At 27.1% G+C, this 23,796-nt stretch overlaps 1 protein-coding gene across 2 annotated transcripts in view; it reads left to right on the forward strand.

Annotated features, from left to right (window-relative positions):
* The first annotated feature begins 7,340 nt into the window (after nt 1-7,340).
* The window catches only part of LOC100205517 (ubiquitin carboxyl-terminal hydrolase 14), a 44,509-nt gene continuing 28,053 nt past the window's right edge, over nt 7,341-23,796 (forward strand). For both annotated transcript variants that reach the window (XM_065811212.1, XM_065811211.1), the window contains exons 1-5: nt 7,341-7,464; nt 9,096-9,241; nt 10,269-10,301; nt 13,014-13,115; nt 16,752-16,855. In XM_065811212.1, coding sequence (XP_065667284.1) covers nt 7,449-7,464; nt 9,096-9,241; nt 10,269-10,301; nt 13,014-13,115; nt 16,752-16,855 — 401 coding nt within the window. In that variant the 5' untranslated portion in view covers nt 7,341-7,448. The remainder of the gene's footprint in view (nt 7,465-9,095; nt 9,242-10,268; nt 10,302-13,013; nt 13,116-16,751; nt 16,856-23,796) is intronic.

Raw genomic sequence — 23,796 nt, forward strand, 5'->3', positions numbered from 1 at the left:
AAAAAGGAGACGGATCAAAAGGATATGAAAATAGACCTATCAGTATAACTTGTACTTCAATAAAAATCTTTGAAAAATTTATAAAAAATTATGTTATGACATTAACAATGTCATAACATGATTTACCAGATTAACAATAACTTATTAAGTCCACACCAATATGAATGTCGTCCAGATCATTCCTGCTGAACTGACCTTTTAACTGTAATTAATTATTGAACATCATCACTTGATAATAATATTCCCATCGACAACATTTATCTCGATTTTGAAAAAGCCTTTGATAAAGTTCCACATAAGTTTCTCATTTCTAAACTTATAGCTTATGGTATAAATGAATCAATACTAGATTGGATTAAAAACTTTCTGAAAAACCGCAGACAAAGCGTTGTTGTTAATGCTAAATACTCAAACTGGGTAACAGTTAAAAGTGGAGTTCCCCAAACCTCCGTCCTTTCAGCGTTACTTTTTATTATATATGTCAAAAATATCCCTGAAGTAATCAAATCAAAAGCTGCTCTTTTTGTTGACGATACCAAAATCTTCCGTTCTATTGAAAATACTCAATTTAGGCAAGAATTACAAAATGACATCGACGCTCTTGTTACATGGTCTCAAAAATGGGGAATGAAATTAACATTGATAAATGTTCTGTAGTGCACTTAGGGAACAACAACAATTCCTATACTTATTATATGCATGATCCAGAACAAAATATATTAGTAAACATTAAACCCTCAAATTGCGAACTAGGTTTAGGTGTTCACATAGATTCAAACTTATTATTTTCTAAACACATGACTATTCAAGTCAACAAAGCAACACAAATAATAGGAATAATAAAAAGAACATTAAGGTTTTACAATTTATTGTAAAACCTTAATGTTAAAAAAAAAAATCATACTTTCTGATCATCAATATGGATTTCAATCTTCTTGTTCTACTACTGATTTATTAACGTAACAACCAATAAGCTTTATCGTGCATTAGATGTAATGAAGTTAAGGCAATCGCTTTCAACATTTCTAAAGCTTTTGATAAACTTTGGCATGCTGGTTTTCTCCATAAGCTCTGTTCCTACAGCGTATCTGGTAACTTCTCGAAGATTATTGAATCCTTCCTTACCAATCGTAGTATGTAAGTTATCTTTGATGGGCAGCATTCTTCTTCATTTCCTGTAACTTCAGAGGTTCCTCAAGGTTCTATTTTTGGCCTTATGCTTTTTTTAATTTATATTAATTCCCAGAGATTTTCACAATTAAGGTGGCATTGTTCGCTGATGATACAACCATATATTCATGTCGTAATAAGAAGCCAACACTCTTTGATTGCTTATACATTTGAGCTTGAAAAGTATTTCAATTTTGCTTCAGTATGGGGTTTTTAGTGGCTGGTGAACTTTATATAGATATAGCTCAATTTTTTTGAGCTAATTGTTATTGCAAAAATCTAGATCTTCCCATATTTATGAACGGTAATGTACTCGGTGAGTCATCTACCCTTTGTCTTTTAGGATTAACTCTTATTTCTAATTTTTCGTGGAAACCATATATCAAGTCCATTAAAAATTAGCATCCGCTAAGGTTTCATCTCTTTATTTTGCTTGCCACTTTTTTACTCCAGACTCTATTCTTTATCTCTTTAAATCTCAAATCCGTCCTTTTATGGAATACTGTAGCTATATCTTGAGCGGATCTTCGAATGACGCCCTTTCTCATTTAGACAAGTTGAAAAAACGTATTGTTAACATAGTTGGATATGCTCTTGCAGTCTATGCATTGTCGTTATGTTGCTTATACTTCACATAGTTTCACATAGTTTTCAATCTTTCAAGTTGTTTGTTATCTTGCTTTATAAACTTCATCTTTTCTTTTTCTGTAACTTCCAACTCTAATAGTGGTTGCTTTTAGCCTTTGTGGAAGTGAAGATGTTTAAAAAAAAAAGAAAAAGAAAAAAAAATTTACTATTCCTGCAAAAGGCCCTAACCCTGTGACGCAACAAGCTCTGTGCAAAAACGGTTAGCAGACTTTAACATCCCTCAGAATTAGGCCGTATTTTTCGGTTACCGTTTCTAATTTTGTTTTTTCTAATAATCACGTGACAACCGCGACTTGAATATTAAAAACATTTAATAGTTTAATGCAACTAGATTTTATATAGATTAATAAAAAGTTTTTTCAATAAAAAAATTAGGAGTATGGATGAATTAAGTAATTATGAAAAAAATTTAAATATGAGTAGTTCTGAAGATACTATTTCAGATGAAAGTGAAAATATAACAGGTTTTTAATCTGCATTTTACACGTATAATGTGTAATCCTAATAATTAGGCTAATTAAACATGGCATAAACCGTTTTCATGATAAATGTTATTTTTTTGTTTAATTAAACATAAACATGTCTTGACAATATATTTAGTAGGATTAGGTAAATCCTAATTAAAAATAGTATAATATTTTATCAACAGAAAATTTTATATATATATATATATATATATATATATATATATATATATATATATATCTATATCTATATATATATATATATATATATATATATATATATATATATATATATATATATATATATATATATATATATATATATATATATATATATATATATATATACATATATATATATATATATATATATATATATATATATATATATATATATATATATATATATATATATGTATATATATATTTATAGACACTTAAAGAACTACTTTACAATTTTTATGCAAAGTTCATTTGATTAGATGTTTCTTTTAAATGACAAAACTATAACGCTTTTGTTAAAAATAGATTTGTTTATTTGCGCAAACTGGCTTTCAACCAACAAAATTGATTTTAGTTTTTCATTGAAGTACTCTCCAGCAACTCCAACTACAATCTCCAGCCACTCAAGAGTAAGAGAAAGATTATTGATGTTCAGATTGACAAGTTCAAAAAGGAAATACGCGATTTACTTGTCTCAATGTGTACTCATATTATTGAGAAAAGCCCTTTGTCTTCACTGGTTGCTCGTTATCTGGTGTGTATTTCCCCATCATTTGTGGTTGAATATCACAGAAAAGTGTGATTATTTTTTTGACAAACGTATTTTTTTGACAAATGTTGATGAAGCTTGTTACTTTCAAGAAAATTAGAGCTTCTGTTGGTGATTTAGCTATGAAAGAATATTCCAGGTTCAGTAAAATTGTAGTTGTTGATAACAAAGAAGTATTTTTGACTTTTGATAAAGATAAGGATTGTTTGGACTACTTTTTGTGGAAATACGCTGATTTAAAGATATATGCAAATCTACAGCACATTTTCAAAATTGTCCTCATTTTATCGCACAAACAAGCTCAAGTTGAACGTATTTTTTGGCAGCAACTAAAGTCTGATCGTTGACAATATGTCCCCAGACACTATAATCTCTTTACGTTCAATCCAAGATTACCTCACATTTCATGGGTTTATGGCTCATGAAGTTGAAATAACAAAAGATTAATTAGATTACTGCAAACAAGCAAGAAAGGAGTATTTTGATGATCAATGTTCAAAAGCCCTGTCTGTAGAAAAAACAGTGAGAATGGAAGCAAAAAGAAAAGTTATGGAAGATATTGAAATTGTCAATACTAAAATTTGACAGACTTTATCTATAATTGAGAATTTAAAGAAGTCATCTGATGAAATTGGATTCCGTGCTGAAAAAAGAATAGCCTTAGGTTTATGCCTTGAATATAAATGTTTTTTTAGTTTATATCACTATATCTCATGTCATTATTTAATGATTCCTTATCTATTTAGATGACATTGAAGCTGATATATCAATATCATAATCTAATGCATTACAAATAGGGTTGCTTGCGAAAAGCAAGAGTTACTAGAAAAGCTATATGTTAAAAAAAAGAAACTTGTTGGAAAAAAAAATGAACTTATATGTTGAAAACGATGATATATATATACATACATACATACATACATACATACATACATACATACATACATACATACATACATACATACACATATATATATATATATATATATATATATATATATATATATATATATATATATATATATATATATACATATATATATACATATATATATACATATATATATACATATATATATATATATATATATATATATATATATATATATATATATACATATATATATATACATATATATATACATATATATATATATATATATATATATATATATATATATATATATATATATATATATATACATATATATATACATATATATATATACACACACATATATATATATATAATCTTTGAAAGTCATTTTCTTGTTATACGATACAATGTTATTAAAATTCAATAAATACGGCTCCGTATAAACTTTTTTGAAAAAAATATATTTGTTTTTATTTCAATATATTATTCGATATTTCGCTGATCTATTGTGATCAGCGTCATCAGGTATAATAAAAATTGTTACAAAGATAGATTTAATAGATACAAAAAATACCAATTATCAACCAACTGACAACTAACCATTTATAAATCTACCATGGATACCAATTGTTGGCCCCAAACTTAGAAAAGAATTTAAAAAACAAAACATAAAAGTTATATTTACATCATTTCCAACAATATATTCATTTAAACAATATATTCTGTAACGATACAACAAAACTTCCTCCAAATATAAACCCAGGCGTCTACCAAATAAAATGTTCATGCAACTCTATATACATTGGTGAAACCAAAAAGAAAGTATTTCTGGTGCTCAAGATGTATTGAGCACCAGAAAAATAGTAAAAAAGGAAAAAGGCCAGTTCTGGTGCTACTGAGCATTCCAAATCATGCCAAGGTTTGACTGGTTAAACCCGAAAACTCTAGTAGTGGTTGCTTGCAGCCTTGTTGGAAGCAAAGATTAAACAAGTAACTGTTATAATAAGTAAAAAAAATTGTTAACATCTATATATATTTTGAATATTTTGGAAGTATATAGAATTTTTTTTGTTACTTATTGTTTTTACCTTAATTTCAAAATTTTTGTTATTGTTGTTAAATCAAGCACTATGAGTATGAGCAGTCAGTTAGACCGACTCCTATTTATACAAAAATGTTTAGAGTAGATCTGAATTAAACTTAGATCTAATCAGAGTAGATCTGAAATTAACATTTATGAGCAGTTTTTCTAGGTTAAAGCTTGTTTGCCACGACTTCCAGTCCTGTTGATATTTTGCTGCAGTTCAAGTGCCAGAAATTTTTTTAGGACCTGAGAAACATGAACATAGATATCCCTCCTTCAAGCTTCATTTATAAATATTTCATCTCATTCATATTGTAATCTTTTGCCAAAAGGTGTTCCTATTGGCAATCAAACACATCATGGTTATACTCACATAATCGTAATCGAGTGTACACATTATCATAATTGCAGCAAAGAGGTAAAAAAAATTCTTTGCTGCAGTTATGATGATGATAATACATTCCAATCAACAGGATCACAACAAACACGTGACTATAATCTTTAATTGTCATTATTCAAGATTAGTCAAATTATAATGGATTAAAGTCAATTCACGCAGAATGTATGCATTTATAAGATGAGTGTCCAAATCCACTTCTGCAGTTTTTTCTTCAGTTTTCTTTTTCCTTTTTTTTTAAAAAAATTAACAGTTGTTCACAAATATTACCTAACCAAAAAATAAATTTTGCAAGATTTTTCCAACTTTATAATTAAAACTAAAATGCCAATAATAACGAATTAAACAAAAATGTTACCTGCTTTTTATGTTTTTTAATGTTTCAACAAAATATTTAGAGATTATTTAAATCAAATGTTTTGAAAAGATAAACTGTCATGATAATTATAATAAAAGTCACCAAAACAAAAAAAATCATAAACTAAGATACACCAATCATAAATTAAGATACATCAATAAACAACATCAGATAAAATAAAAATATTCTTTGCAATCAAACTAAAAAAAAGTACAAATATAAAAATAAAAAAGAAATAAAAATATTACAAATACTACAAATATTAAAATAAGAAAGTTAATAGTTAAACTAAGTTAACATTTATTTCATAAATTGAATTTATCAAAAAGAAACACAAAAACAATGAATATATAATGAAATAATTAAAAACTTGAAAATACATACAGCTGTATTAAAGATTATTATTTTAAATTATAGCAGAACTATGAGTTAATAAAAGTACATTACATACATTTATTAATGTTTGAACACTTTTTTCACTTGAACTCTAAAAGTGTAGAAACTTTTTGCATTTGTTCAAAAATAACAAATGTCATTGGAAAAATTAAAAATTACCTTATGTGCAACAGGAAATTTTGGAGTTTTAAGCATCCTTGACAGTTTATTGCTTTTTAACTATAAGCTTTAAATCTTTATTTTTTGTAAACATGCTATAGATGGATGGTACATTCCTGATAATGCAGATTTGACAACTTTTAATGCATAAACATTTTTTCTCTTATGTAAGGTGTTGAGTTTTATTTTTAAAAGGGAAGCAAAAAGGGTGATCCTAGGTTTGTGACAAATAATTTGTACACATTGCAACTGTATTAAATAAAACCTCTTTAGTTGTGACTTGGATTGACCAATACATTTCATTGAAATACAATGCTTTGATTAAAATATATTTATTGAAGATCTTTACATCAGTTACAAAGATATTAAACCGAAAAAACCTTTACTGAATAAACTGGAAGATTAAGGTCCTTATTGCTTCTGGACTTCTATTATTATTTAAATCCAGAAGCAACATGAGTACCACTAATAAAAGTGGAGCTATGCTATACCTTAAATATGTTAATATAAAAACTATTACACTATAATATAGTTTATATTACTATAAAAATTATTGTGGGATTTATTGGAGAAAACCATTTTTTTTGGTAGATAACTACAAAAAAAAATGAAAAATCTAGATTGATTATATTATATTTCAATCTAGATTTTTCAATTGCTTGTGTAGATATCTATCAAAAAAAAAAGGTTTTCTCCAATAAATACCCCAATAATTTTATATATTATTTAATAAATTTATTTAATATAAACTTCTAATAGTTAAATTGAGTTAATGGATTGACTATGAGTCAGTTTAAAATAGAGTTAAAAATATTAAATTCAATATAAAATCAAAATGGAGAAAGTGATGGTACTCGCTTTATTTAAAAAAATGTTATTAGTACTTGTAACTTAAATTAAATAAATAAAAATTCTAACATCCCTAGGACTTAAGGACGTAGAGTCTGGTAAAGTTTTGCGACAATATATAAAATAAAAAATTATCCGGTAACCGAAAAATGCGACCTAATTCTGAGAGATGTTAAAGTCTGCTAACCGTGCAAAAACTTATTAAATTTTTTTGATTAGTAAAACTTGAAAACTTGTTTCTAACAAGTCGGTAAACTATAATTTAGGAAAAAATATGGCGACCTATAGCGGTAATGCTTTTGATACAAATTATAAAGTGATTTAAAATTAATTTATTTTTAATCCCAAAATTTAAGAATTTAAATTAAAATAAATTTCAAGTAGAAATTAATTTATAATTAATAAATTTTTTTTTTATTTTTCTTAAAACTATTTCAAAATTTATTTAGTTTTTTTCAGTTAGTTACAGATTTTCATTAAAAATTACTACACAATAAAAATAATATATCAAGTCTGATTATATTATTACCCTTTAGTTTATTAGCTTATTCTTTTTTGAACTAAGCAAGCTAGCAGATCTTAACAATCTATATTAACCATGCCATATTTGATTCTGTGAGATTTGGAGCTAAGCTAAATCAAACCTTGAACATTCTAAATTCTTTTCAGAACAAACCATTCAAGCTATTCAATTTCAAATGTAGCTTCCTAATAATTTTTCTCTATTATATAATAATAACTTAACAACGAAACTAAAGCAAGAGATAAATGCTAAAGCTTTAAATATTTTTTTTCCTTAAACCAGTAGCAATCTTATTTCCTTTGACTCTCTTCTTGCATTAGTAGTAGTAATTATAATAATAAAAATAATAACAATAGTATTTTTACTACTAATATAGATAATTCAATAATATAAATGATTCTGATAACAGTAACAGTAATAAAATGAATGATAAAAGAATGTTGATAATAATAATGTACCAAAACTCATAGATTAGAAAATATAGGAACAATATCTTTCTAACAAATAATTAAAAAGGTTTCAAACTTAATAATCAGTTGAGATTTGTGGAGAAAGGAGATTTTTTTGTTATTTTATTTATCTTTGATCAGATTCTACAGAAGACTGCTTTGAACAACTTTCTTTTCTAGCAAAAAAAACTTTTAGATGTTCTGGGTAGGCTTATTTGTTTATTAATCAAGACAAATAGACAATTTAATAGCTGAACCAGATTATTTAGTTTGATTATTTTGTTTTTGTTTAAAAAATATAGGCTGTTAAAAAAAAAAAAAAAAACTAGGGTTATAATGATAGTGTTGGAAATAAATAATTTTTAAAGCCTTGCTTTAAAAAGTAAGATAATGTTAAAAATTCTTGGGATTTTGTTCCCAAACCTGACATGCAAACCAAAATTAAAACCCTAAAACAGCATGCTATATATTGATAAGTATTTCAAAAATCCCATACTAATGATTTTTATTCAACATATTTTCATAGTGTTTTTTATTTTGCTATCTCTTTGAAATGTTATAAAATAAAAAAATTAAATTAATTTTGATTCAAAGATACTTTATGGTAACATTTTTTTGACCACAATTTTTAGTCTGAAATTTAGATGTTTATTGTTTTTATTGACATCTTTTTTGTCTCAGCTACATACTCAATTGAAAATTAGTAATTTAAAATGCATGCATTTGCTAAATGTATAGTATTATTGGGAAGCCTCTATAAAAAGTTAATTTAGTTATCATTTATGTAACAGAAAGAAGAAAAGACAGTTTTTAATTAAAAGCATTATTTATGATTAAAACAGATTATGATGTATCAAACCTTGTTATTGTCAAAATTGTAAAAATAATGGAGTTATGATTATTAAATTGTTGTGTAGATAGGTAGTACATATTTTTTTTTTAATTGTAGTTCATGTAAAATGGGGCAAGGAAAAGTTTGACAATGTTGAAGTTAATACTGCTGAACCACCTGAACTGTTTCAAGCTCAGTTATTTGCTCTATCTGGTGTACCTATACAGAGGCAAAAGATCATGGGCAAAGGAAAAACTCTCAAAGTGAGGTTTACATTTATGGTGTTTAATATTTTATAATGTAACATATTTAACTTTTTAAACTAATTTCAGCTAATAAAAATTTCTATGGGTAATGTGTTCAAAGTAAATTTTCTTTATTTACTTGGTGTTGTGTTGAAGATGTTTGTAATGAGTTGAAAGGTTGAATATCTGGATGTTTTTCAATGTTCATTGAAGCTTATTCCAAAAATTTTGGCTTATTAAATTATTGTTGAGTTAATATTTTTTGTTATATAAAACTTGATCACATTTTTTAATTTCAAAACAAAATAAGTACTTTGTTTGGTATTTGTTCAATGCTAAAATTCAAATTTAGTTTTTATTGCACTACACTTCAAATATAATTTAATAACTACTTCTCTGAATCATGGGCATGCAATTAATTCCATTAAAAAGGTCTGGTGCTCTTTAATTATAGAAGCTGAAGATATTTTGATAGGGTGCATTTATAGACCACCCAATTGTTCTTCTGAAAATAAACATACAATTAACTTTATAATAAGTTATGCAAAAAGTGATATCGACTGCAACAAGTACTTAAAACTAATTATCATACGGGATTTTAGTTATTCAGAGATTCAAAGAAATAATGATTGATCAAAGCCTTTTCTAATGTTGATTGAAGTTTTGTTTCAGATAATACTACTATGGACAAATGCTATAAAAAATTCTTGATAAAGTATGACGATTTTGCAACATTCATGATGAATGCGACACTTTTATACCAAAAAAGATGAATTTTAAAAATCATCGTTTACTAAATAAATATAAGATTGAAATAAATTATTGAAATAAATTTTGTTAAACGAAGATGTGAAAATTTAAAATTTTTGTAATTGAGTTTTTATAAAATTTTTATAAAAGTTTGTTTTTTAATTAAAAATAATTGGTATTTATAGGAATTAAAAATGATTATTTTCTCTCATTGCATATTTTACTGATTTTCTCTTACAATATTTTCTTATCTAAGAAAATAATTTTTTCTTATTCTTTCTATTCTGTTATTTAGAATGATACATGGGATGGATTTACTTTAAAAGATGTAAGCTTTATTTTTTAACATTTTTCTTTCTTTTAAAGTTATTCATAAATTTTATGTTTTAAAAAATTTTATAAAGTATTTAATTTTGATAGCAGAAACAACCCTTAATTGTTATTGGCATTGGAAACTTTCTGAGTCACCATCTTTGATTTTTCTGGTGTTTATATATCATTTTCTGCATTATGTAAATAGGCTAGATTTATTAATTAAGACATGTAAGTATAATGTGATAATTATAAAGTATAAAATTCTGACATAAGTATTGTGTATTCAACTTGTCAACATGGACAAAATATGTAAAAGATGTAATTTACATCTAGCAGTAAAAAGTTCACCAAAAAAAGTTTTTTTGCAAAATTGTTTGCACTTTTTTTTGTCACCCACTTTTAGTATAAAAAATGTCTTATACTTTTTTTTTTTATTAAAAATTTATATTATTTTAAAAATGCATATCTTAGGTAAAACTTTATTTTTGACTAAAGCTCTCCATATTAAAGATTTGTTAAAATGTTTGATATTACCATGTATATCAATCTTTTACAGCTAATAATCATTTAGCTGTTAAAATTATTCTTATTTCAAAGGAATGTAAAATTAAAGGGGTTCCCAAGTGATAAGACAAGTTATGTTTATTTTGTAAATAAACATTAGAAAAAAAGTTTTGAGTTTATTAAAATTACAAAACAAGTTATTTATTGAGATATTAACAAAAAACATTTGTTGTTTTGCCATTATACTTGCAGGTTGAGAGGTTGATATTAACTTTATGAATCTGCATATTTTTTTCCTTTGTAAAATATCTGGTTTAAATAATATTTTAACGAAGAATTAAATGATTTACACAATTAGATTGTGTTTTCTCTTTTTATTAAAAAATATTTGCACTGCATAAAGCATTCAACTGGAGACTTTTGACAAAATAAAAGTTGTAATTAAAAAAAGAATACCCCTTTTCTACTTTGTTTTATTTTTAATTTCATTAATATATTTTGTTGTCATTTACAGTGAAATCAAAATTATTTGCACTATTTCCTTCTAAATCCAAAAAAAATAAAATAGTATATTTGGTTTCAACCCTCGGAATTAGGAAAAATGAGGTCGGCAATAATTTGCAACCATTCAAGTCGTCTTTTAATTGTTATCTTGCTTTTTAAACTTTATTTTTTCTCTTTCAGTAACTTCCAACTCTAATAGTAGTTGCTTGCAGCCTTTGAGAACTTTTTTTTTTAAAGATGTTTTAAAAAAAAGTTGTTACACTTGGTGGAACATCTTAGTTATTTATTTGAAAAGTTTGAAAAAGACTATTTTAGACAAAGACTGAAAAAGACTTATTTTAGACAAAGGATCAGGATCATATTCTGGGATTGCATTTCTGTTGAGACTTTATCATTTTAAATGGTAGTGATATATTTAATGGTTAATTTTTGTACCAGCTTAATAATCTCATGAAATCTATTTTTCCCACCAATAATGCAAATTTTATGATCAACATTGTCAACAACTCATTTTGTAAAGAATTCTTTTAAGTGACATTTCAATTGCTTTTACTTCATCACAAACAAATGCGTCAAGCTATCTTAAACAACAAAATACCTTGAACTGGTTAATGGAAAATTCCTGTTTTATAATATATGTTTTCATAATTTTAAATTATCTAACACAATTTTTTACTAAATATATCTTTTAGGTGTAAATAAATGTTCAAAATTTTTATGAAAAAATTAAACTTGATATAAGGTTGATTTTTTATAGCGTAATGTCAGTATTATTTACTTTATAGCATATTGTTAGTATTATTTATTAGGCTTTAAGTTATAAAAAAAAAGAAAAGAAAAGAATCTAAATGCAGCAATATAAACAAACCATTGTTAATTTGGTACCAGCTCTCCTGTATTACTAAAACTTTAAAAAGATTTTATGCAAACTTATATTTTATTGAAGTAATATTAAAAAAAAAATTATATTTAGGATAATTACAAATTCTATGCAATTAAAATAATGCCAACGAGTGACCCTCACTGACTAACCTGACTTTAGTGACCTTAAATAAAATTAACATAACTAATTTTCCCAAGTGAGTTTTTTGGTAGACTTTGTTCCTGCAAAATGTACATGGAAATATGCCTCTTCTAATTTTTTTTTTGTAATTACACTCCTTCCCCTTTCCCCAAACATCAGTGATCAGTGGATAAAAATTAGGCAATTAATCATTGGCTTATTGTTTTTTTGTTTTTTGTTTTTTTGTTTATTTCAAACTTATATGTAGTGGCTATTTTATTGCCAATATTGCATTCCATTTAGTTACTAATATAAATTTTATTGAAAACATTTAAGTAGCTACTTAGTATTAGCAGTTTCTACGCTTATTTTAACTATGGTTACCTTCAAGTATCTATCTGATAATTATCTTTTCTGTTCAATCCAGATTGTACATATCATGCACCTCCATGTTATACTATCATTGTAACATATTGGAGCCAAAGTTCATGCACTCTTCTTGTTTTCTTTATACATGAATCACATTATAAATTTAAAGGAAGTAAAAAAAAAAGTTTCTTTTTAAATCATATTTATTGTTTGTCTTGCTTCAGTTTTTTTAAAAAACTTTTCAATCACTTTTTAAAAATAGATTTCTAGAAATAGGATAAAAAATTGAAATACATAAATATTTTCAAGGTCTAACATTGTTAATGACGAGTTTATATACTTTAGGGTATGACACTACTTATGATGGGTAGTAACGAGTTGGTTCCAACCCCTCAACTTAGCACCAAGTTTATTGAAGATATGTCAAGTACAGAATTAAATAAAGCAGTAAGCTTATATCTTTTTTCACATTTTAAAAGTTTTTAAATTTTCACTTTTTATAATGATCAACATTATCCCAAACTTACAGAATGTTGTTTTTAAGAACAAAGAAATAGGAGAAATTTCGAAAAAAAATAAACTATATGTAAATCAATAAGAAACTACATATCAATCAATAGGAAACTAAATGTCATTACATAGTTTTAAATATATACTTAAATAATATTACATTAAAAATACATTTAAATAGTATTACATTCAAAATGGTATAAAAAAATAGTATTTCGTTAAAAATTAGTATAAAAAATATTGATATAAAAAAAATTGGTTTAAAAAAATAGAGAGTTTTGTAATTACCAGGAATTAGTAAAACTTTCTTGTTCTTTTAATGTGGTATTAGTTGTTTTTATTTTTTATTTTTTTTATCAGTTTTAAATAGTTTTTAAAAATGAAGCTTGTTTCATATTAAATGGGAGTCTCTAAAAACCTTGATACTTAAAAGAATTTAAGTTTATTTTAAATGTTGTTCAATTTTAAAGAAAAGAGAGTCTACAATCCAAGCAAAGTTTTGTAATTTTGGTTTTAGTACTTGTTGCGCCCCAATTTGCATAGGCTTATCTATTATTTTTTATTATTTTCTATTGCATATGTTCTCTTTTAAATAAAAGTATTTATATACACATGTGCGTGTACACACATACACACACAGACACACACACTCTCTCTCACACACACACACACACACATACACACACATATATAGGTGCAATTTTGTAAAGTTTGAAGATGTTGTCTCCTATTGAAGTTAGGAACAACATCTTTCTATAATGACCTGATTCTCTAGAAGAGTTACAGACTAATTCTCCTGAAGAATTGCTGTTCCATTTCTCACTCCAGTATCACAAGCGCTGTGTTAAAATTTTTTCAAAAATTTTAAAATTTTGAAAATTTTTTCAAAAATTTTGAAATTTTGAAAATTTTTTCAAAAATTTTCAAAAATATTCCACTAAATCTTTTATAAATCTCCTTACAAATAGTGCCTTGTCTCCCTTACAAATAGAATGTCTTTTATCTGTCTGAATAGGTTTAGTGTTTTTTACTTTTCTTGCAATTAAGAAAACCACTTAAACAGTTAGTCTAATTTTTTAGTTGCTGTTATAATTAGATGAAAAACAATTTTTTTTGGTAAAACTAATTTAAAACAATACAATATTTTTTTTGACTTATTTGACTTGATGATGATTTATTTGATTTTTTATAGATGATTTACTTCATGATCAATTTTAAGAGGGCATTGAGAAGAGCACATAGAATTTCTAGATCTTGCAAAAAATAGTTCTTTAGTTGCTACAACATACTAACAATAAAATCAATTTCTTCATCAATTTTTTTTTACCAGTTCTCAACTTTTTTGCTCATTTTTTTGGAACTTAATACTAAAAATTATCTTTTTAACCTAGTTTTCCATCAGTTTTGAGATCTTTTTTAGATTGTTAAACAGTTAACAAAATGAAAACTAGTAACAGTAGTAACATCTATTTGATATTGATTGTCAGAAAGTTGTTTTTTGATATTGATTGTCAGAAAGTTGTTTTTTGATATTGATTGTCAGAAAGTTGTTTTTTGATATTGATTGTCAGAAAGTTGTTTTTTGATATTGATTGTCAGAAAGTTGTTTTTTGATATTGATTGTCAGAAAGTTGACTTAAAAGGAGGTATTAGAATTTTGTTAATAAGAGGTTCAATGATTTAATATTTTTTTTAATTTAATTGAAGACAATAGTTCAGAGCAATCACAAGAGTTTTTTAAAAATTAAAGATGTTATTTTCCAGCGAGCAGGTTAATAAGATTTAGTTAAGTGTTAAATATTTTTTATTTAAGTTGTAAACAAAACAATTAAATTAAAAACTTTAATTTTAAATAAAATAATTAATAGAATTGACAAAACTTTCATTCATTTTTCAGATTTTTAAGCTGACATCAGTGAACTCTGCATTTATTTTCCTATTAATTTTTTTGCAAAACACTTGCACGTTTGTCAAATCATGTTTGAAAGTTTTATGACGACTTAAAACAGTTTTAAGTCTGCAATTTTTTGCTGACCTCATTTTTCCTAATTCCGAGGGTTGGATCTAGCCTATCATTACAATTCTTTATAATCTCCTGGATTTGGGCAAGCTTTTATTCCATCTCATTGGTTAAGATCAAACTTCAATCTGTCCCATGGTTTTCTCCTTGTGTTGCTGCTATTTCTAATCATGAGCATTTGTTTCATCTTCAAAACACTTCATAAAACCATGCTCCAAAATTCGATTGTCTGATGCTCCAAAATTCGATCGTCTGGTGCTCCAAAATTCGATCGTCTTATGACTTTTCAATATTCTCAGATTACTTGATCTCATTTTTTTTATGTTGCGTTCTAGAGACTTGTGGATAATCTTTAACAGTGTCTTTAACAAAACAAAAAAAACTCTAACTTTTCATTTTTCATACATGGGTCTTATGACATCTCACAAGAATTTACCTCTCATCTATCCAAGGAATTACATTTCACAAGGATTAGGTAGAACTGTTTGTAAAGAACTTTTCCTCTAGTTCAATTCTTGAATCTAACCGCCTCACTCTTCCTGTCATTTCTAGAGAAACAGATTAATCCATTGTTAAACATTTAGATCACTCTGGCTTCTGTTGCTATTTTTAAGCTAAAGACTAGGTCTTTAGCTTAAAAAATAGATACAATTGAGATACTTGTGGATGAAATGCAACGAATAGAAAATTTCCATAAAACTGTGACAAAAACAAAGGTTAAAAAATTCTTTAAAGCCATTGATTCCTTTAGCTATGAACCCTTAAAAACTGTTAGATAATGAGTTATGCAAGCCTATGAAAAATACAACTTACAACTTTTTTTATAGATTGTCAGTCCACAGAATTAAGATCAACATTATGCTATTTTTTGCTAATCCCAGAATTTTAAAACATAATTTTATTTGTTTCAAATAATTTAAGACAAAACAAGTTCTTCGTTTAGATTTTTAAAAAAAATCAAATAAAAACAGAAAAATGAGTGTTTTAATTAAATTCATAATAAAATAATTTAAAAAATAAAATTAATAACACAAATTTTTATTTGTATTGTAAACTAAACAATTAAAAAAAAAAACATATTAATTTAAAATAAACAAATAAAACAAAATTGACAAAACTAATGCTTTATTTAAATTCTTAATAAAATGCTGTCCTCGTTTTAAAAATTTGGAAGAAATGTCGACAAACTCTGAGTTTTAAAAATTTGGAAGAAATGTCGACAAACTCTGAGTTTTAAAAATTTGGAAGAAATGTCGACAAACTCTGAGTTTATTTTTCTGTCAATTTTATGATAAAAGTTTGCATGCAAAAAAAAAAAAGTTGAACACGTCTAAATTTTGATGCCGACCTGAGTATAATATATACCAGCCTGATCTAAAACAGTTTTAGATCAGGCTGGTATATATTATACTCTATTTAACATAAGATTATATAGTTCTATATATATTTATTTAATATTTATAGATTAAAGAAGACTTGATATTTTTTATATTTACTGTGTAAGTTTTTCACATTAACTTTCACACATTAATTCAATGTCATTATTTGCTTAGTCTTCTTTTCCTGCTGGTTTAACAAATCTTGGAAACACCTGTTATATGAATGCAACCATTCAATGTTTAAAAAATGTACCAGAGTTAAAACAAGCACTGGAAAGGTATGCTTTTTTGTGGAAAGGTTTTTTGTTTTTTGTGTTTTTTATGGAAATTTTTATTATGTTTTAAATTTATTCCATTTTATTATTAGATTATCATAAATTTTATGTTTTTTTTTTGTTTTTAATGGGTTTTTTTTTGTAGAAAAATTAAAAAATATATATATGCAAGAAAAAGTTAATCAATAGTAAATAGATAATAACAAATCTCAATAATAGATTTGTTATTATCTGGATATGTTTAGTAGAATTGTTATTATCTGTATATGTCCATTAGCTTAACCAAAAATAACATATGCCACATGGAAAAACAATATTGCATAAATGGTATCACCTAGTCTTGGCTATACATATTATCCAATCTGTTTTTTTTCTCAAAAGAGCCCTTTATTAAAAAAAAGTTATTTAATATATTCTGAAAATGATTCATAAATCATTTTTTAATCATTTTTTTTTTATTCTGATTTACTCCCAACAATGCTGTAAGCGACCACTATTGATGTTGAGAGTTACTAGAAAAAAAATAATTGAGTTAAAGTGCAAATAAAAGGTAGACAGAAGTTGTAGGTTGTATGATTCAGGAAAATATAAAGATGGAAGAGAATTCCAAAGGGTTGAAGTTCAGGGAAAAAAACTAGATAAATAAAAGTTAAAGCATGCAAGGACAGATACTGTAGAATAATGTACTGAATGCCAAGTCAAGTGAGAATGAATTTTAGTTGATGGAGCTAATGATTATAGTTCCTTTGAGCAGTGACCATGATAGTACTTGTAGTAATCCATACAGGGGCAAATAAGAGATTTGTAGAGGTAGAGAATGGAATCAGGAGTGGGAAATGGCGAGCGCAAAAAAAGAAGCAACCTTAGCTGATACTAATTTAGCAATCAGTTGTATATGTGGTTCCTCTGAGAGTTCCGAAATGAACAATAATCCAAACTTCGGTACCAGTAATTGAGAGCGATCGCTCCCGCTTCCCGACCAAGCCTGAGTTATGGGTTTTAGTGCCAGCTGGGTCAGTGGTGTTGGAGCCAAGTTATTCAGTGTGTTGAACGTTAAAGTTACCAATAACAACAATATTGGCAGTGGGGTAAAGAGAAAGGACATGTTCAATTTGATCAAAAACTACCTAAAAGAGTGCAGTTTTCAGAAGAAAGAGAACAATGAAGACCAAAGAGAAAGATGATAAGGCAAAGAGGTGCTAAGCATAAGCTAATAAAAGAATAGTCAAGGGACTCAAACCTGATTTCTCGCAAATAGGTGAATTGATGCGTAAATATATGCCCAAGCCAAGTACATGACAATTAGAGTCTTTGCAATTTGAAGGATTGTACCTATTAATTCTGAGATCTGAAGAAGGAACAGCTGAATTTAAATTAGTTTTACAAAGAGCAAGCAAGCCTAGTGAGTTTCACAATAGTTATGTTTTGCAAAATTCACCATACTGAACTGATTGAAGATCAAAAATATTTGTAAAGGATATATTAACACTGATATGTAATGGGGATGGGTTTTTATGAATAATATTTTGGTTTACTTTAGACATGATTTAAGTTAAAAGAGAACTTGACTCATTTTAATAAATAGAGCATAACATGCCAAGCTATAAACTCTGCATATACTTGAGCTATGCATATACAATTAGCTATGTATATACTTGATATCTGCATATATCTATGCATATACTTGAGCTATATGCATATTCAATGAGCTATGCATACACTTGGTTTGTTAAATTAAATTCTTTAATTAAATGTCTGGTTATAAGTGTTATCCTTTGAGCATTGGTTTAATAGTATGTGTGACTTTAGAGGTCCTCAAATTTGTGTATATAGTCAAATTTGTGTATAAAAAGTCAAATTTGTGTATAAAAACATATCAAACTTCAGGGGTCTGGCGGGGACCTTTAAAATCAACACGGAAAGCCAACTTTTACTCTATATGGTATATTTTAGACTACTTATTTATAATAGGGTAGGACCAAAAAGAAATACGGTGGTATTTATTCCACATGATGCGGAGAAAGTGGCGAAAAAACGGTTTTTTTACATAAAATGACGCATTACTGTGTATAACTGACGCTGGTTTATTCATCATATTTAGGCCAAATTTTGAAAATTAATATTAGATCTAAGCATTAATAATGTTTATATAGAAGGGGCGTGTCAATAGCTACCCGCCCCCCTCACCCTATTATTGGAGATTTATACCCCCTCTATCCCTTCTTTGTTAGAAGGGGGGGGGCGAAGTTATTTAAATTTTATTATAAATCATAATATTTAAAATTACTTTATTTTCTTTAGCAAAAAAAGACAATATAAACATTAAATTATGATTACATTTTGATTCTTATTTTGGAATATTTATTCGTATTTGTATCATATTGTCGTATTTGCGGAAGACATATTGTCGTAATTTTACATTCTGTGTACACACACATTTATCTATAACACACAGAAAATAAAAGGTATACTATCTGCGGTTATATACAAAAAACTGACCCATTTATAAGGTAGGCCAAACAAAATTTAATTCAAATTAAAGGAACAGGTTACCATAAACACTACACAAAACTTGAATAATATAATATTTTCTAAACCTGTTATATATATTATTACAGGAAGCATATCGCTGATCTGATCAACAGCTGGGAGAATTTAAAGAAAAGTAAGTGTAAGAACTCAAAAGAAGCAGGAGAAGCTAGACAAGATTTCAAAGAAAAAGGAAAGAAGGTTTTCTGGATTGCTAAACCAAATATACAAGATATTCTAAAGAAGACTAGTCTTAATAAGGAATCGTATTGTACCGATATGAAATTTTTGAGAGATCAAAAGACCAGTCGCAAAATGACTCTTGGTAAAAAAGATAAACTTTATAACCGGATAATTAAGAGAGAACAGAGAAGATTAAAACATCCACAGTTAGTACACAGTGTTGAACAGTTTTCTCAGAGAGATGATTTTACTACAGAGCTTCAGTTTTCCTCAGAAATCAGTGATATAAATACCAGCATAGACTCAGATTGTTTGTTTGATTTCGATCAGCCAGGTCCAAGTAATGACACGCCACAGTTAGCCAAGGATTTTGTAAAAGATATTGCCATGACTTCAGTTTCCAAAAATATTTCCTCCAGAGATTTGCTGCCTGTGTGTACAGATTTTGTTGTTAGTTCAGGTGGAAATCTTGAAGACTTTTTACTGTCTCAATCTACTATTTGGCGGGCACAAAAGAAAACCACCCAGCAAAATGCTGCAAAGCTCAAAATAGAGGTTAAAAAAGCTGCTGAGAAAGCAATTTTCCCTATAATAGCGCACTTTGATGGCAAAATTATTGAAGATATTACTAATGGGAAAAAAGAAAAAAGAGACAGGTTTGCTGTTTCAGCTAATATTGATAGAGACATTAAGCTTCTTGGAATTCCAGCAATGGAGCATGGGACTGGAGCTGCTCAGTATGAAGCTTTGTATAATGTACTGGAAGATTATGGAATATGTGACGGTGTAAAGGGACTATGTTTTGACACAACTGCCACAAATACTGGAAGACATTCAGGAACCAATATTAGGTTCAGTCAAAGACAGGAATGTATTTTATTAGAGCTTGCCTGCAGAAGGCATATATATGAACTTCATCTCAGACATTTTTGGGAGCAGATTACCTCAGGCAAAACAGCAGCTCCAGAAAATTTAATGTTCAAACGGTTTCAGACAAACTGGAATGACATCAAGGAAACTGTCGATTCTTCCAATTTAATAAGGTTTGATATCAATTCCATCAGCAATACTTTCTTGGCAACCCAGATTGAGGAAACTATCTAGTTTTGCAAAGATGCATTAAACAATGACATATTTCCAAGAGGGGATTATAGGGAGTTATTGGAACTTTCCCTGATGTATCTGTATCCTAAAATATTTTTCAAAGTTCGAGCTCCAGGCTGTGTTTCTCATGCTAGGTTCATGTCGAAAGCCATTTACTACTTGAAGATTCAGATATTGAGTAAACATCTGCCCTATGATTTGACTGCTGCCCAAAATAAAGAGTTGAAGACAATGGCAGAATTTATCTCGATTTTCTATTCTGTCTGGTTTCTGAGAACCTCATTGCCCTCAGCGGCACCAATTCAGGATGTAAAAGCCTATTGGCAAATGGTGCAGTACAAAGAATATGTAGAGAAACGCGACACTGATTCCAAGAGAGTCCTAAACGGAATTGAAAGTACAATGATGTCAATGAAGAGACACACCTGGTACTTAGATAAAACTTTGGTTCCACTTGCTCTCCTAGACCCTACCCTTCCTGATGTGGAGAAAGAAAACATTGCAAAAACATTACTCTCCAAACCAGTTCCTGATTATTTTCAGCATTCAGAGAAGTCAAACTTGATAAACGAGTTAAAATTTAAACAAGAAGTGCCACCAGGACTTGCTCCATTAATTGGAAAGAACTCTTGGTTTATCTTCAGTTTATTAAACCTGACAAGAATGGAGGACAAACTTTGGTTAAACTGTCCTGCTCCTATGTGGTGCTATGTTGACCAGTTCAAAACATTCTCCAATTTTGTAAGTAAACTTGAAGTAGTGAACGATTGTTCTGAAAGGGCTGTAAAACTTGTATCAGAGTTTGTGAACAATGTTCACAATGAGGATGATCGTCAACAACTTATACTAGCTGTGCAGCAAAGACGAGATCACTTCCGTGGGTCAGAACCAAGGAACAGTTGAAGCTAGCGTATGAAGCAATAGGAAAGCAGAGAAAAAAATAACATGATTTATATACTATATTTATGCATTGCAATATATTATATTATATTTACATGTCATGATTTTAATATTTATATTGCCAAATTATGTTTTTTTTTTTGCTAAAGAAAATAAAGTAATTTTAAATATTATGATTTATAATAAAATTTAAATAACTTCGCCCCCCCCCCCCTTCTAACAAAGAAGGGATAGAGGGGGTATAAATCTCCAATAATAGGGTGAGGGGGGCGGGTAGCTATTGACACGCCCCTTCTATATAAACATTATTAATGCTTAGATCTAATATTAATTTTCAAAATTTGGCCTAAATATGATGAATAAACCAGCATCAGTTATACATAGTAATGCGTCATTTTATGTAAAAAAACCGTTTTTTCGCCACTTTCTCCGCATCATGTGGAATAAATACCGCCGTATTTCTTTTTGGTCCTACCCTATTATAAATAAGTAGTCTAAAATATACCATATAGAACAAAAGTTGGCTTTCCGTGTTGATTTTAAAGGTCCCCGCCAGACCCCTGAAGTTTGATATGTTTTTATACACAAATTTGACTGGCGGGGACCTCTAAAGTCACGTGACATTAAAATTTTTGGGCTTAAAATTATTTTTATATTATTGGTCAACCATTTCAGGTAGGACCAACTTGATTTTCAAGAGTTCGTCAAATATGAATCACCCTAATATATATATATATATATATATATATATATATATATATATATATATATATATATATATATATATATATATATATATATATATATATATATATATATATATATATATATATATGTATGTATATATATATATATATATATATATATATATATATATATATATATATATATATACATATATATATATTTGACATAACTAGTTCAACCAATTATTCTGCAAGTAAAAGATAGAGGTTTGATAAAATATTGTGAGAGATCTTTTCTAGTAAAATATATATTATTCAAAGAATTCATTTAAGTATAAAGAATGTATAGTTGTAAATCAACTACAACTAGGATTCCTTTATTAGTTGAATTAACATAATTAACATTATTTACATAATTAACATAATTAATTGACTTAACAAGTAGTTATGATAAGTTTACATAATTAAAAGCAACTGGACAGTTTAAAGATACTGGGAGTTGTAGAAATATATATAAATACCTATGAAAATGAATTGGAAAGACAATCACAATCAGTTTTGTATAACAAAAAAATAACTGGTTTTGAAAATAAATAGGCATTTCACTTAAATAAGTGAATTAGTTTACACTTAAGAAGGTGAATTGAACAACCTCTTTAGTTATGGGGTCTAAGTCAGTACACTCCATTAAGAAAAAAACCTTGTAATAACGGGGCCATTGTTCCAATTTTGCACGTAAGTTAGTGTGCTGTTTTGGTATGTTATTTGAGTAATATAATCAATCAAAAAAATGCTATTAGATTATAAAGATAAATCATAGTTTTTGTTATAAATTATTTTATATTATTATTAAAATTATTTCATTTATTTGTTAATAATAATGATCAAGTCAATCAATAGTTTTTGTAATAAATTGTTGTTTAGTAATTGTAGATAGATTGAAGTTGGATCTTCTTGCATCTACATGTATTGTTAATTAAATTTCTATTATGCAATATAGTTCTTCGTATTAAAATTTGGTTTGCTATTTTTTATTTGTTAGTTTCTACTCATTCAAGTTCTTAACTAAGAAAAAAATCATTTTTTAAATAGATAGATTACTTAAGACCAATCTCTGTTTGGTATGAACATCAAAGCATTCGCAAAACAGCAATTAAGATACTAAACTGGTATTTAATAAAAAATTGAATCAAAAAAAATCCAATGGGCACCATAACAATTCCCAACTTTAAATAGACACTTAAAGGTGGTGACTCTTAATTCAGTTATACCTTTATTCCACAATACAATATTGTATCAAGTTATTAAAAACATAAATATAACACTGGTTATTATAACCAAATAAAATAATATGGATCACTCAATTTTTGCAGATAAAGTAATAAACTATGAAATAAATTATGAATTTATCATATTATATGCTGACCTAAAATTTTTAAGTGCACTGAACTGTTATTACTTTCAATTCTTTTGGTTTATAGGCTTTTGTTAAAAACTTATAAACTTTGCATCTAATTATCTCATTTCAACATATTGTTTGTA

Source organism: Hydra vulgaris, chromosome 12 (genome assembly GCF_038396675.1).
Source record: "Hydra vulgaris chromosome 12, alternate assembly HydraT2T_AEP".
Taxonomy (NCBI): Eukaryota; Metazoa; Cnidaria; class Hydrozoa; order Anthoathecata; family Hydridae; genus Hydra; species Hydra vulgaris.